Below are 15,966 nucleotides of genomic sequence, written 5' to 3'. Positions count from 1 at the left end.
CATATATTCTAAAATCCAGCCCTTGGTAGGTTATATTTGTTCATATCTAGGTTTGTTTTCACTTTTTATGACTTCTGCTGATAAACCGAAGTTCTTGATTTTAATGTGGTCTGATTTGCCAGTCTGTTCCTGTGGGGTTAGTTGTGTTTGCGTCTTATTTCAGAAATCCTTCTCTAATGTAGGGGAATGAAGATATTCTTCCATGGTTCCTTCTAGAAGCTTTACTGAGTTACCTTTCACACTTAGACCTGAGAATAATCTGGAATTCATTTTTAAAAAACTATGCAATGGAAAGTCCCAAACATATACAAAGGTAGAGAGAAATGTACAATAACCCTCTACAGACGGAGCCCTCAACAATGATCAGAATTCTGCCTATTTTGCTTTATCTTCTCTCCTCCATTCTCTGTTCTTCTTATTGAAATGGAAATCTCAGATACAATATCATTTCACCTATAAATATTGCATTATATATCTAGCAGATAAGGCCATGCTTTAACAACATAACACAGCACTAGTACCAACCCTAACAAGAGCAACAGCACATCACTACGAGGTGGTGACCAGATTTCATTTTCCCAGCAGTGCCATTGAATAGACCCAGCCCCGTTTACTGAAAGGACTGCCTCCTCCCCTCACCCCCCCATAGCAAGTGTCCATTCAGTTCCGTTCTGCTGGTCTGTTTGCTTATCTTTATGCCACTACCTTGCTTTTGAAATCCTTCCAGCTTTGTACGGAGTCTTGACAGCCATAAAGTCCTCCCCCCAGTTCCTTCTTTTTCAAGAGCACCCTGGCTCTTCTCAGCGCTTTGACTGTCTACATATGACACCTTTAGATACAACAATATTGGAAAATTTATTTTCTCTTTTATTTCTCTCAACAGTGTTCACAGCTTTGTATGTATAGCTTTCATAAATTTTCTTGTATTTACCCCTAGACATTTGATATTTTTTATGCTATTGTAAATGGTAGTTTAGACTTTCATTTTGTTTTTTGCCAATATATAGATATGCAATTTCTTATATCCAGCTATCTCACTAACCACTTATTTCTAATAATTTTTCTGTAGATTCACTGGATTTTGCTGCATCCATTCATTTATAGGAACTACTAGTGACCCCCCAAATCACAGTTGTTAGTGATTATCTGGTTTTACACTGTCATTTAGCAGGTAATTGGTCCAAGAATTTAAAACCCCAGCCAGGATCACAGAGGAAGTCATAAACAGAGCCAAGACTAGAACTCCAGTGCCCTGACTCCCTTTTTTTTATGTAACTTTTATGGTAAGTTGATCAATCTTTGAAGGTGGAAGTCACTAAAAAACAAAACAAAACAATAAAACCAACATCTAGATGGTTATTTTTAATAATATCCTGCCTACACTTAATCTTCAGAAGTATTTTCTAAATCAAATCCTTGCCAAATGCAGCAAATAAACCCTGGCTGAAGCCCCGTGAGTCACCAGTGAGGCAACAGACCCGGAGGGAGTTTCTGTAACCACACAGGAACAGAACTGACTCACAGAACGCAAAGCGCCTAATACAGCTATTTGACATACTCTGACTGAACGTCACATGCTACCAGAAAAACGAGTTTTTGCAGAGCAGTCCGTTAAGGCTAGACCTATGATATACACAAATTCACAAAGAAATGCTGAAATACCTCATTGTCTTCTAATTCCCAACCTGGTTACATACAACATATTCAAATGGGCCTGTTGATTCTAGCAATAAGTAATAACTGAAAATAAGGCCCAAATATTTATATTAAGTGCATATATATGTCTATAAAAAGACAGAACCCTAATACTTAGGCTTATTATTGTAAAGGTGGTCACTTTAAATAGGAAAAAGTACTATAAGGAAATTAGCAAATAAATCTCTGAAAGTTTCAACAAATTATACAATATTCTATTATTTGATTAAACACAAAAATCACTTCATGACTTTTTTTCTAGGATCGTAATTTATTTCCTATCTGTTGGCATCTGAGCTAACTTAGGCCTTTATTCTTCAGGCTATTTTCCAGGATATGTACTAACTGTTATGAGAGAAACTATGGAAGGAACATCTTTAGAGAAGACATCATAAGGCCTGCATCAGAAGCTTATTGAGAGAGAAACTATTTTCTCAGACAACAATGAGATGCTAAACTGCCAATGTTTTCTTGATGATCAAAAAAGAACAGATGACCACTGGCAAAAAAGAGCCTGCCCACAGGCAGGGGTCAGCATCTACTCTGGACTCACAACTATATTTCTGGAAAAACGACCTTGCTTTGAGATGGATGGTCCATTTCTGAATCTCCTTTTCCTTTCAAAATGCGTTACGTTGTGAAGTCAAGATGTGACCATAAAAAAATCATTCACTTTACCTCCCTCACTTCACACTGATGATGCCCTGCATAGCTCAGGGTCTACCCAGTTTTTAAAAGCATCTAGGAACAAAGTCCTCACCCTAGCATGTCCTTTCCCTGTCCACTCTGGTCCACCCTGTTCCTCATTTATGGAAAACCATCCTGGCACCAGTTCTTCCATATTTCGTGACTGATTTCCTACTGTTGGGATTTAGGTTTCTATCCCCTCACTGTCTTTGGAGGGAATGAGAAATAACCACCTAAACAACATAATTTTAACTCTTTTCAGACCTAAATTGGTGCAAATATGACAAATCTAAACATACAATAAGACTGTCATAATAAAATATCCTACCTTTTCATCCCGGAAAGTTAGAAACTGCTGGAAAACCTCACTTTCTGAAACTACCGGATGACGGCACATCCTGGTCATCCACGCCTGGAGTCTCTCCATGCGCATTTTGATAAATTCTTCTTCAAAGCGACCTGCAAAGGAAATGCCAGAATGCTGTACCACTTTGTCTCAATGAATTACTGTTACTACAAGCTGTTTGTATAGCTCATGGATACTTGGTAGGAAGCTAGTTAGTAAAAAGTAAACCATGGTATTTTTCCACTAACCTAAAAACAAGCAACGTAGTGACTGCTCCCACAGGAATGATATAATAGACTTTTGAGTTTATACGAGTAAGAATGAAATTCCAATTTGACAAATTAACAAACCTTTATATCATGACAAGAATATTAGCTTCGAAGTGCTACTTTCTTCAAGAATCCCTAAGTTACCTATTAATTTAAAAGTAAATCTTATTTCAATATGAAAAACTTTCTCTTTCTCATAAAGTAATATGTGGCCATCTTAAGTTCTGTAGGCAAGAAAGGGGTGATATAGTTGAATTTAATAAGTATTTCTTACAAAGTACATGAGATTTCTGTATTTATAAAAATGTGACCAAGTGCAATATAATCTCAGATATACAAATTTATTAAATTTAGTATTTATGCAAAGTAACTCAGGACTGTAGAATTTTTCATTTTGTTTTAAATTACTTAAAAATAAAAAAAGCAATTTTTCCATGAATGCAATAACAAAGTCTGCTATTCTAGAACTTATGACCACCCTAAAACAAAGATTAATAAATCATATTTCTCTTTTAAAAGTAGGAAGTAAGCTTAACAAGCCTGATATACTGAACATTAAGTGAACACTGAGAATTTTTACAAGCCTACCAGCCAAAATCACGATCACTTCTGGAGATGGACATTTCAGCTACAGTCGAGTGAGGCAACCAGCCAATCCAGCTCCCCCCCAAATAACTGTAAACCCAGACAATGCAGTCAGGGCGCGGGAACTCAGCCGTCGGCCCACAGCCCTCTGAGATGTGTTGATGTCCGCAAAGCCGCTGAAGGTCAGGCGAGAACAGCGGAGTCCATGCCGTTCTGCCTTGGGGCAGCTCCCGTCCGCCCCTGCGGCCCCTTGTGGGGAGCAGGACCAATGAAATGGCATCGGTCTGATCAAGACGGCATAAAAATATATAAAACGAAGTGGAGTCACTCATGTGAACCAACATGGCTGCCAGTCAGCCATGACACTTCGGCTCAAGAGGGAAACTACCTAAGTCAGAGCAGACACGTCTGGCAAGGAGACACACCTTAAGATATCTGCCCACCTGGTCAGAGCAGAGCACCCATAGATAGGCTCCTGGGGAAATGCCACACTTGCCAGCAAAGGTGTCAAGCAGAAAAGCCATGTACTACCCATAGGCTTCCGGGAAAATTCCCCACTGGGCATCAGGGGTGCCAAGACAGTTATCGAAAGACCCAGAAGGGTGGAGCACACCACTTTCAGGTATAACTGAGGCAGGCTCTGGACCACCGCTGAGACAGCCGAGCCCCACACACCAGAGCGCTGCCCCACGCCACGCTGACCGCCAGAGGCTCGGCCCTGCTGGACTTGGACTTCACCTGCCCCGCTGCCCGCCTGGCTCCGGAGATCCTTCCCTGCAAGACGCCGACACTCCTCTGCTCACCACGCTGTCTCCCGGTCCTGCAGACTGAGCTTTGGTCCCCACTGACTGCTGTGTGTGTGTGTTAACAATTCTCTTAGGTTGTTAGCGTGTGAGTAGGGTATTAATGCGTGTTGATGTTCTACTGAGAGAACCTGCATCAATAAAAGCTGAGTGAACAGCACAGTTACTGTGTGTGACTCTTGTCTGTTCCTTGGTGCCGCGATGCTCAGCAGGCGGCCAGCTGAGCACCTGCCCGGCTGACTTACAGGAAAGACTCTGTCACAAACCCATGCTTGTGACACCCCTCACCTCCCCACACCCTGCTTGGCTGGCGTGGGTCCTGCCAGGGCGGCGCAAGCTGTGAAGGCTGGCAGCGCAGCTTTCCCAACGAGGGAAGAGCCTCCCCTGACCTGGAGCGGTGGGACATGCCCGTGCTCAGCAGGGGTGGCAGTGACAATCCAGAGGCTGGCGAGCGGGGAGGGCCAGCAGCTCCCTGGCCAAGGTTACATGGTTGGGCCGAGACAGTCCAGGCTGAGGCTGAGCACAGAGACAGTGGAGACGTGACGGATGAAAGCCGGGCTCACACTCCTGGCCAACTCCGAGGCTGCACACACATGTGACAGAGACACAGAAGGGCCCCGGAGGAAGGAAAGCCAGGGCTAACTAGAAATGACCTGTGCTTTGCGTGTGCTCCCTACTCCACACAGACCGCTGGTGGGGGGCGGAAGCCTTCACGGCTTGAGGTGGGCTTACCACCAACATACAGAGACACAGGTAAACCCTAGGAAGCCAAACTTAAAATAATAACAATAATAATAGTAACAAGAATAATAATAATAGAGCTGCAGGAAAGACACATTTCAGGGATTTAGACCAGGCAAGTTACTTATAAAACAAATGACAAACAAAATATAAAGAAGAAACAACCACCTTCAGAGAGAAAAATCAGAATCCAGAATTGCTAAAATAATATTCTCCAAAATGTTCAGTTTTCAATAAAAAATTAAGAGATTGCAGAAGAAATAGCAAGGTATGATCCATACTGAGGGAAAAAGCAGTCAATAGAAACTGTCTCTTAAGTGCTGCCAGATGTCAAATTCAGCAGACAAAACCAAAACAGCAGACAGAGGAGCTTCTGTAAGTATTTTCAAAGAACGGAAGGAAGCCGTGTTTTGAAAATTGAAGATAGTATGACAAGGAAAGAGCTGACTTCCAGTCAAGATGGAGGCGGAGGTAGTAGACATGCTCTACCTCCTTGTGTACCACAAAAAGAATTACAACTGAATCTCAAAACAACTGTTAGAAAATCAAACTAATGGAAGTCCAGCAACCAAGGGTTTAAAGAAGCCACAATCATCCAGACGGGCAGGAGGGCCGGAGATGCGGGAAGGGGGCGGGAGGAGGTGGCGGTGGCAGCAGACTGGGCACAGTTGGTCCCACATGCACATGTATGTGGTGGATAAAAATTGGGACGGATACCTTGGGAGCGAGCGATCCCAGCCCCAGGCCAGACCGCACAGCTCAGGGTGCCAGCACCAGGAACATAAATTCCCATAAATTCTGGCTGTAAAAACTAGTGCGGGTTAGGGCAGCAGAAGAAACTGCTGAATTTTTCAGGAAACTTCACTTAAAGGGCCTGTACAGTCTTAAAACACATGCAAACCCGCCCACTCCAGGGCTACAGCTGGAATGCCAAAGGTCGCATATAAGGAGTGGGTAAAGTCACTGGAAATGGGCAAGTGCTGGGCAAACCCCCAGAAGCCAGGCAGTGGCACAAAAGCCAGACAGTGGCACAGTGTCTCTCTGAGCCCCACCCCAACATAAAGCCACAAAGTGGTGAAGTGGGCTGCCCCACCCTGGCGATTATCTAAGACTCCACCCCACACAATATACAGGTGCCTTTTACATGGAGTAAAAATAGCTCTATCTAATACACAGAAACAAACAGAGGAAGGCTGCCAAATGAATAAGGCAAAGAAATATGGCCCAAATGAAGTAGAACAAAATCCCAGAAAATGAACTAAATGAAATGAAGATAATCAACCCATCAGATGCAGAGTTCAAAACACTGGTGATCAAGATGCTCAAAGAACTCACTGATTATGGCAACAACAGAAAGGAAGAAATGAAGGCTACACTAAGTGAAATAAAGAAAAATCTACAGGGAACCAACAGCGAAGGGAAGGAATTCAGGACTCAAATCAACAATTTAGAACAAAAAAAAGAAATAAACATTCAACCAGAACAGGACAGAGCAACAAGAATGCAAAAGAAATGAGGATAGTATATGAAGACTCTGGGACATCTCCAAACATACCAATATCTGAACCATAGGGGTGCCAGAGAAGAGCGAAAGCAAGAAATTGAAAACTTATTTGAAAAAATAACAAAAGAGAACTTCCTCAATTTGGTGAAGGAAATAGATATACAAGTCCAGGAAGCACAGAGAGTCCCAAACATGTTGGACCCAAAGAGGACCACACCAAGAAACATCATAATTAAAATGCCAGAGGTTAAAGATAAAGAGAGAATCTTCATCAAGAGAAAAGAAGAGAGTTACCTACAAAGGAGTTCCCCTAAGACTATCAGCTGATTTCTCAAAGGAAATGTTGCAGGCAAGAAAGGGCTGGCAAGAAGTATTTAAGGTGATGAAAAGCAAGGACTTACAACCAAGATTACTCTATCCAGCAAAGCTATCATTTAGAATGGAAGGGCAGATGAAGTGCTTCCCAGACAAGACAAAGCTAAAGGAGTTTATCATCAGCAAACCATTATTACATGAAATGTTAAAGGGACTTATTTAATAAAAAGAAGACCAAAACTATGAACATTAAAAAGGCAACAAATTCACAACTATCATCAACTGAATCTAAAAAAACAAACAAATTAACCAGACAACCAGAAAAGGAACAGAATCACAGGTATGGGGATCATTTGGAGGTTTGTCAGGTGGGAGGGGGAAGAGTACAAATGAGGGGAAAGGTGCAGGGGTTAAAAAGCATAATTGGTAGGAACAAAATAGGAGGGATGTTAAAAATAGTAGAGGAACCCATGGATATGAACTAAGGGGGGATTGCTGGAGGGAAGGGGTAACTGGGCAGAAAGGGGAAGAGGGAAAAACTGGGACAAGTGTAATAACATAATCAGTCAAATATACTGAGGAAAGTATGACAAGGAATCAACAGATAGAGATTCTTAAGAAGACAGAAATTATAAAAATCAAATGAAAACTTTGAAGCTGAAAATATAATAACTGATGTTAAAAATTCACTGTAAGGGTTTACCGCTAGTTTCAAGATGGCAGAAGAAGGAATAAATCTGAAAATATATCAACAGGAGTTATTTAATCTGATGAACAGAGCCTCAGAGAACATCAAGCAGACCAGCAGAACTTGTGACAGGAAAGCCCAACGGAGACGAGAAAGAAGAAGAAAAATATTCAAAGAAATAATGTGGAAAAATGTCCCAAATTTGATGGGAAACTTTAATTTACACTTCCAAGAAGCTCAACAAACCCCATGGAGGGTAAATATAAAGTATCCACACCAAGACACAGCAGAATCAAACTGTGGGAAGACAAAAACTAAAGGAAATATGTGAAAGCAGCAAGTGAAAAGCAATTCCTCACGGATGGCAGGGTGTGCGTGTGTATTATGTATGTATTTGTGGGACCAACAGAACGGGCTGATTTGTCATTAGAGGCCAGAAGGCAATGACAGACGCTCATCATGCTGAAAGAAACACTATCAGACATAAATTCTATAATCAGTAAACTTATCCTTCAAGAATAAAGGCAAAATAAAGACAGTGCCAAATAAACAAAAATGAGAGAATTCATTGATAGCTGACCTGTATTACAAGAGATAGTAAAGGAAGTTCTTCTGGCTAAAAGCATACTATATCTGACTAAGAGGAAATTACCCAAAACCACAAGGAGAAATAAGAGCACCAAAAATATGCAGCTTAATATAAAAGACTCTATAGATATATTTTTTCTAATTGCCTCTCTTAACTTCTTTAAAGGACCTAAGAATGTAGAAAGCAGTGATTATCATACTATATTGCTGGATTAATAACATGCTTAGAAAAAATGTATGATGTATATATGATAATAATAGTGTAGAAAGAGGGAAGAGAATGGAATGATATTTCAGAGTCTCCATTAATTTTATTAAAATTAAGTTAACAGTAACCTGAAATGCACTGTGCTGTTACAAAATAATGTATATTATATCCACTAAGGCAACTAATATGAAAATAACTTAAAAAATTTAGTTTTAAAAATGAGAGGAGTTTGCCCTGGCCAGGTGGGTCAGTTGGCCAGAGCGTCATCCTGTACACCCCCGGGTTGTGGGTCTGATCCCCAGTCAGGGCACACGCCTGGGTTGTGGGGTCAATCCCTGGCTGCAGTGTCTATGGGAGGCAACTGATCAATGCCTCCCCCCACCCCTTCTCTCCTTCCCTCCCTCCTTTTCTCTCTAAAGATCAATAAACGTATCCTTGGGTGAGGATCAACTTTTTTTTTTAATGGGAGGAATTAAAACAGCACAGTAGAAAGTATTTAATATAAAAGAAAGGCAGCAGAGGAGGAACAGAGGAATAAACAAGACGCAAAGAAAACAGCAAAATGGCAAATATAAATCTAACTGGGTTAACAATGACAGTAAATATAAATGGTCTAAAAATGCCAATCAAAACGCTGAGACTCTCAGACTTGATAAAAAAGATCCGATTCTGTTGCCAAAAAGAAACATAACTTACATTCAACAGATGCAAAGTAAAAGGCCGGGGAAAGCTATGCCAGGCCGACTGTCACATAGACCTGGAGTGGCTACGTCAGTATCAGACTAAACAGACTTTAACAAAGGTGATTACCAGAGACAAGGAGGGACATTTCGTAATGATAAAAGGGTCACTGCATCAGGAAGGCATGGCAGTGACAAAGTTAATGTATACCTAACAAAAGGGCCGCAAAATACACTCGGCGGTGACGGAACAGAAAGAAGAAATAAACAGTGTGACAGTAGTAGTCAAAGCTGTCAATACCCTGTGCTCAGTCACGGACGGACAGCACTAGAAAGAAAACTGGCAAGGACACAGAAAGCTGCACAGCACCATCAGCCGGCGCAGACCGACGGACGACACAGAGCGCGCCCCACCAGCCGCTGAGACACATCCCTTCGAAGCATACACTTAACTGTCCAGGACGGACCATGTGCTAGGTGATAAAAAAGTCTCAAGTTCAAAAGGATTAAAAATCATAGACAGTATGCTTCTCTCTGAGCATAACAGAATAAAACTGTGTATCAAGCAACAAAAATACGTGGGAGATATCCAAATATTTGTAAATTAAACATATTTCTAAATAAGTCAAAGGCCAAAGAACTTACAAAGAAAATTAGAAAATAGTTTTAACTGAATGAACATGAAAATTCAACATATTAAAACTTATGAGATATAGCTAAATCAACACTTAGAGGAAATTTTGTAGCCTAATGCCTGTCATAAAAAAGAAATCTCAAAACAATAATTTCAGTTTCCATGTTAAAAAAAAACAAAAAACTAGGAAAAGAGCAAATTAAATAAAAGCAAGTAGATGAAGAGGATAAAAGAGCAAAAAACAATGAAATAGGAGAGAAAATCAACAAAAGCAAGAAAACAGAGAGGCGACACCCATTATCGAAAAGCAGGACTGAAGAGTGGCTATCACAAGAACAACTCTAAGCTCGGATACTCAACAGCTACTGTGAAATAGATCAATTCCTGGAAAGACCCTAACCACCGAAGCTCACCGAAGAAGAGGCAGCCTGCCCGGCCCTACATTTATTTAGGAAATTCACACTGAAAACCTTCTTACAGAGAACATTAGAGGCCCAGATCATTTCAGTGGTGAATTCTATCAAACATTTATGGAAGAAATAGCATCAATTCTATACAATCTCTTCTAGAACATAGAAAAAAGGGAGTCCTTCCAAGTCCAGCAATGCCCGCGTAGCCAAACCAGACAAAGACATTGCAGGAGAACTAACTACAGACTGAACCCTCATGGACACAGGCACAAAACAACTCAACCAAGTGTCAGCAAATTGAATCCAGTAATTTAAGAAAAAGGTAATATATCATGACCAAGTGACGTTTATCCCAGGAATGCAAGGCTGACTCCACAAATAAGAAAAACCATATGATTACCTCAATGGATGTACAAAATATATCTGACAAAATCCAGCATCCACTTACGGAGAAAACGTCCAGCAAATTAGGGATAGCAGGGAAGTCCCTTAACTTGATAACAGGGCATCTACAAAGAAACTGAAGCTAACGTCCTATTTAATGTGAAAGATGATGCTTTCTCCCTAATACTGGGAACAAAGCAAAGATACCCGCTCTCACCATTTCTATTCAACGTCATACTGGAAGTCTCAGCCAGGTTAGTAAGGCAAAAACAGGAGCAAAAGGCAGACTGGAAATAAATGTTTTACAACACAGCCTGGACTTTCCCTTAGAAATTAGGAGTGCTAATACACACACGTCTTTTGAGAAGAGCATTATTGATCCACATATCACAACTCATTCCCTAAAAAGCTGGCACTTGAGCAGCCTCATGGGCCTGGACAGCACTTCAAATTCTGCACTGACTAGGAGTGGAGACTTGAGTATCATACTGCGTTAGCTGAGGCTGTGCAGAGAGAGTTTCATCACTGGCAATAAAGTGACACCCCCTCCACCCCCACCTCCGGGGCAGACAAGACCCACTAAGTCAGCGTGGGCCTGAGTTGGGCCGATACTGTACCATGGAAAAGTGAGTTATCCCAAGAGTCCTACGCCCACTCACTGCTTGCTTCTTATTCTTCCTGAAATGTTTCTGCCAAGTTACGCCTTCAGACATTATTGAGTGCTTGGTGAGATTTTCATGCCAGGTTTCAGAGAATTCGAGAAACAGGTGGAGGAGGGATTTCCACGTCCCCATTTTCAATGAACCTTACTTAGGTTTTCACTAAGAATGTGAATATATCGGTTTTCCACCCAGGCGTAAAAACCAGATTCATTCAACATTATTTCACAAAGAATAAAATCTATGAACAAATAAACAAATAAAAAAATGTTCACTCTGAGCTTTTCACGGACCGATCAGCAGTCCACAGGAAAGTCGTGACATCACCTACCCAGCATTCCTTTTTCCGTTCTCGGGATTTAAGTGAGAGGGAAGTTTATATAATAATGGTCTTGTGGCCTCACGGGCAGGAGGCAAACAAGATGAGGGAGAGATAAAGCGGCTTCTGTGCTTTTCCATTTCCTCGGCAAACATCCCAGTCAGGGAATCAAAGCTCAACTTTCTTCAGACGAGGGGCTCTTGCTTTCTGGCTTTTCTATGAGAGAGCCCTGGCTTCAAGCCTGAACATTTTTTTTTCAGAGAAACAAACCTTAATATGGGAATAGAACCATGGCTCTATGATGCTTTAAAATAGAACTGAGTTATCTGATTTCAAATAAACAATGTATTAAAACCCAAGTGATCTACGAATCTCTTTAGCCCTAAAATAACTCATTAATCCACTGACTTCAACACTCACAACTTGTGCCAGTCAAGATGATAAATGAGCTGAAATTTGAAAATATGGAGAAGGCAGACTGAAGTTTTCATGGAAAGAAATTAAATTTTTTAAAGAAAGCCATGATTTATAACAGCAGGATGACAAAAAGGAGGGACAGTGACTAACATGTGACTCGGGCACAGAACCAGGGGTACAGGGACACCTCTGAGCGACGGAGGCAGCAACGCACAGTAGCCCGGCCACCCCGATGGCTTCCCCTCAGCTGCCCCTGCTCACGAGCCACCCAGATGAGGGTGAGGACGTGCTCAGCCGTGTGGCCATGCGGCCCCAGCCCCGCTCTCCATTCTGCTGTGACAACTCGAAACTTTAGAATTTAAAAAAAAAAAAAAAATCAAAATCAAAACGAAAAACAAATGTTCCCACCTCCTTAACAACTTGCAGAGACACATAAAACGTAAAACGCAATGCAAAGTGAAGTTTCTAGGAGAAGAACTACTTTCTTACTCCAAGGCCACGAACCCTAACTAAAGGTCAGCTGGCCCACAGCTCCCCTGTAACAGGGCGAGCAGTGGAGTCCCATCCCCGTCCTTGTCGGCACCACGGAGCACGGCGGGTCTAGCGTCTGAGCTGGGACAGCACAGGGACGTGTGCGGGCCCGCGGCCGCCGGCGCGGAGGGACACACTGTGCCACAGCCCCGACGGTGTCTGGAGCTGCCTCTGCCATCTGGCTGCTTAAGATGTCTGTCCCTCTCTGAGCTGCTCAGCTCAGCTCTCACCGAGGGAGGGTGAACCCCCGCCCGGTCCCCCCTTGCTTCTCAGACTCCCGCTTCCTTCTCACCGGGTTCAGGGGAGCCTGTGGACGTCCACTTGTCTTCAAGGCCTGTCTAGCTCAGACCCGAAGCCACACTCTCACCTTTGACCCTTCCTTTCTATCCTTACGAGTTGCATTTACCTGAAGAATTTCTAGCTATAGACTAAAAATCTTTCCAAACTCTAGTAAAGCTCAGCTTCTTTATAAACTTTTATTCCAAGAAAAACACACTGAGTCCTGAGTACTAATATTCCAGGTTCTATACTGGGAGGTTTTTTTAAAAAAATCAATGACAGCTCTGGATTATTGACCAGATGACTTGGGGTAGGGCCAGTGGGGAAACATGACACCTTAAATAAATAAGGAAAAGGAGAGGCGAATAACCAACGATAAATAAAACCATTTAAATAAAACAGTCACCCAAATAGCTGAGCAGGACGCCTGGCCCCGGCAGCGGCTCTGGGCCGCGCCCTCTGATGGGTGCGCACTTCTCCTGAGAACCGCACATCTGCACGGCCCGCAGCGCTCGCAGCGGGCGGGCCACAGATTTTCGTTTCCACTCGAGGCTACGTGGGTCACTGCCTTTTTCTCAGGTATCATTTTTCACATTTAAAAAATTCATGCACTTCTATCGGAAAGGGTGCAGCTACAAAGACACAATGATGCTAGAATTCAGGGCACGTGCACAAGAACTCTGATGGGAAATTTTATGAAACTTCCCTGTTGGGTGTTCCGGTAACTCCCAAATATATGCACAGCACGCACAGCTGTAGGTGGCTACTGTTTCCAAACTCCTGCACCTGGCTCCTCTGGAGGAGGGCAACGCCAATGCCGACTTCTACCAGAAGCGAACCGGAGGCTTTGCACTTGGCACCAAGTCCAGCGTCACACACTCACCTGTGACTTGCTTGTCTGGCAGAGACGGGATTGGAATGGCTGACCCGAACTTCACCAGGAGACGCTCATATAACCAGTCAAAGTGCTTGTACCTGTGGTTTACAGACCGATTCGTGTTCTACAGAACAAGGGAGAGAGAGACAGTCACGATGCCAGTTACCGAACACGAAGGAAAAGCCAGTGCTCACCGGGACAGAAGCACGGTTCTGCCCGCGGTAACTCGGACACTTACGGTGGGTGTCAGCTGATACTCAATGTAGCTCTTCAGCCCGTACATTTTGGAGCCTTTCCTGGGATCTGCCACCACACAGTCGAAGGTAGAGGTAGGATAAACCCACATCGGGCCATAATCTCCAACCTGCACGATGTTCCAGGGAGAGTTAATCAGTTTGTTACCAGGAAGGAGAGCAAGCAAAACTGATGTAAATCATCAAACGATTCTCTTTAGGGCCAGAAGCCCTTTGGAGGGTCACTGCTCCCCCTGGTTGCAAAGCGACACAAACGCCCCCGCGCTGCCGAGGCCGCACCGGCGCCCAGGTCAGCCAGCACACGCCCGCTGTCCCTCACCGGGACGCAGGCCGGGCGCCACGGAGGCCTGCTTCCCTCCCCTCCGGGGGCGCTGGGTGGAACACCGTCCCTCTCTCCAGTCCAGGCGTCTCAGTCATAGTATGAAGGGCTAGTTCTTATAAATTTCTGACGCATCGCAGGCTGAGAGTCTGTGAAATACAAACTCACACCCCTGGATGCCTGCACAGCGTCAAGCTGCCTCAGACGCGCTCAGCGCCCTCGTTTTCTGGACACCCAGCCCCAGTCCTTCTAAAGGCGGGAGGAAGAAAAAGCGGGGTGGGGTGCGAAGGTTCCGACGTTATTGGTGAGGATGATGACTGGGGTCCAGAGGGTTTTAGTAAGAGACTAGAGAGAAGACCTCAGACAGCGTGCTACTCTGGGTCTCCAAGAGGGGAGCCCAGATCCAGAAAACTCCTAAAGCTACAGAGTGAAGACTTTAAGAGGAGCCTCTGGGGAACTTCTCACTGCGACTGGGACCAGGAGAGGCGATTCTGATCAGCTAGGGCTCAGCACCCATGGGCCATGTTTTCTTAGTGGGGCTGGGGTGGGGGTGGGTTGTTGTGCCTTCAAAGCAAAGAACCAGGTCTCTGCTTTCTCTGGGTTTCCTGAAGACTCGGTGGCTTTCCTAGGTTTCCTCTTCCAGCCAAGAAGCCCATGTGGGCCAGCCTGCCTGCAGGGGGCATGGTCCAGTTCTACCTAAGACTTCGGGGACACAAGTCCTGGGGTCCTTTAGTTCTGTCCCACCACTGCCAAGCTGTGACCAAGTCCCCTTTGCGAATCGAAGGGGCAGGGCTATGGGCTCTTAATTGTATGGAGATTTAAAGTTAATGAAAAAAACAATGATACATGTTCAGTATTTACAAAAAACGTCTTAAGAAAAATAAAATAAATTTAAAAAATTTTAAATTAATAACACCATTAAGGGTACCTGTCTTAGACTATGTAAGAAGGTAATTGGCCCAAATTTGCTCTGAGGAAAGAAGGAAAAACGAGGTCTTGGTCACATCCCCCCTTTCTGGAGGTTTCTAGGTTTCAAAGTTGTAGGAACAAGTAATAAAATAAGTCCACTATCATTCTTGAACTTTTATCAAGTTTCCCAGGACACAGGTTATAGAATAAGAAGTCTCCTCCTCCTTGTTTGCGTGCACGGTGATCGCACTTACAGGCACAGGGTTAAGTCAATGAGGTCAGAAGACAGCACAGTTCTCTTTCCCAGAATTCCACCTGGGAATGCCAGCTCTGTAATGCTCGCATAGAGAATCTACCAGCGGTCAACACGTGGGGGAAACTAAAGAGCCCGGGCATGTAACGAAATAACTAAATTATTCTAAGACAGACATTCATAATGATATCATTAACTTTCAGCTTTTACTTGCTAGTTGCTGCTTTACTGGAATAAAGACTAATTATTATCAACACAGTGGAAAAGGCACGTTATTCTGATAACATGCATGTACTTTGCCAGGAAGGCACCTGAATATTTGATATGGGTTTATTAGCTAAATCTATATGGTAGAAAAACAGCATGTAAAAGATACTTTAAGACAAGCTAAGAGATGAAAAGTGATTAGAAGAATATATATACTATTGGTGTTATTGGTTCAATTACTAAATATGAAAGGTAAATGTAAAGAATATCTAAACAATACAAAGAACAGGTCTTAATTTATGCTAATTATCTTTAGCACTCTTAAAATACTAACACACACTGCCAGTTATCTGGAGGATAACATGTGTTTAAAAGTGCTTTCCAAATGACTAATGATCCTCTTAG

The 15,966-nt window shown here is 43.1% G+C and overlaps 1 protein-coding gene across 4 annotated transcripts in view; it reads right to left on the bottom strand.

Annotated features, from left to right (window-relative positions):
* Positions 1 to 15,966, bottom strand: part of SNX9 (sorting nexin 9) — a 77,237-nt gene that overhangs the window by 18,280 nt on the left and 42,991 nt on the right. For all 4 annotated transcript variants that reach the window (XM_090280029.1, XM_090280028.1, XM_090280026.1 and 1 more), the window contains 3 exons: positions 13,858 to 13,983; positions 13,626 to 13,743; positions 2,711 to 2,841 (listed from right to left, as the gene is read on the bottom strand). In XM_090280029.1, coding sequence (XP_090136155.1) covers positions 2,711 to 2,841; positions 13,626 to 13,743; positions 13,858 to 13,983 — 375 coding nt within the window. The remainder of the gene's footprint in view (positions 1 to 2,710; positions 2,842 to 13,625; positions 13,744 to 13,857; positions 13,984 to 15,966) is intronic.

The sequence above is a fragment of the Furipterus horrens genome, unplaced genomic scaffold (assembly GCF_987537825.1).
Source record: "Furipterus horrens unplaced genomic scaffold, mFurHor1.1.pri manual_scaffold_6, whole genome shotgun sequence".
Lineage (NCBI taxonomy): Eukaryota > Metazoa > Chordata > Mammalia > Chiroptera > Furipteridae > Furipterus > Furipterus horrens.
The sequence above is the reverse complement of the archived record's forward strand: the minus strand, read 5'-3'. Positions and strand labels throughout refer to the sequence as shown.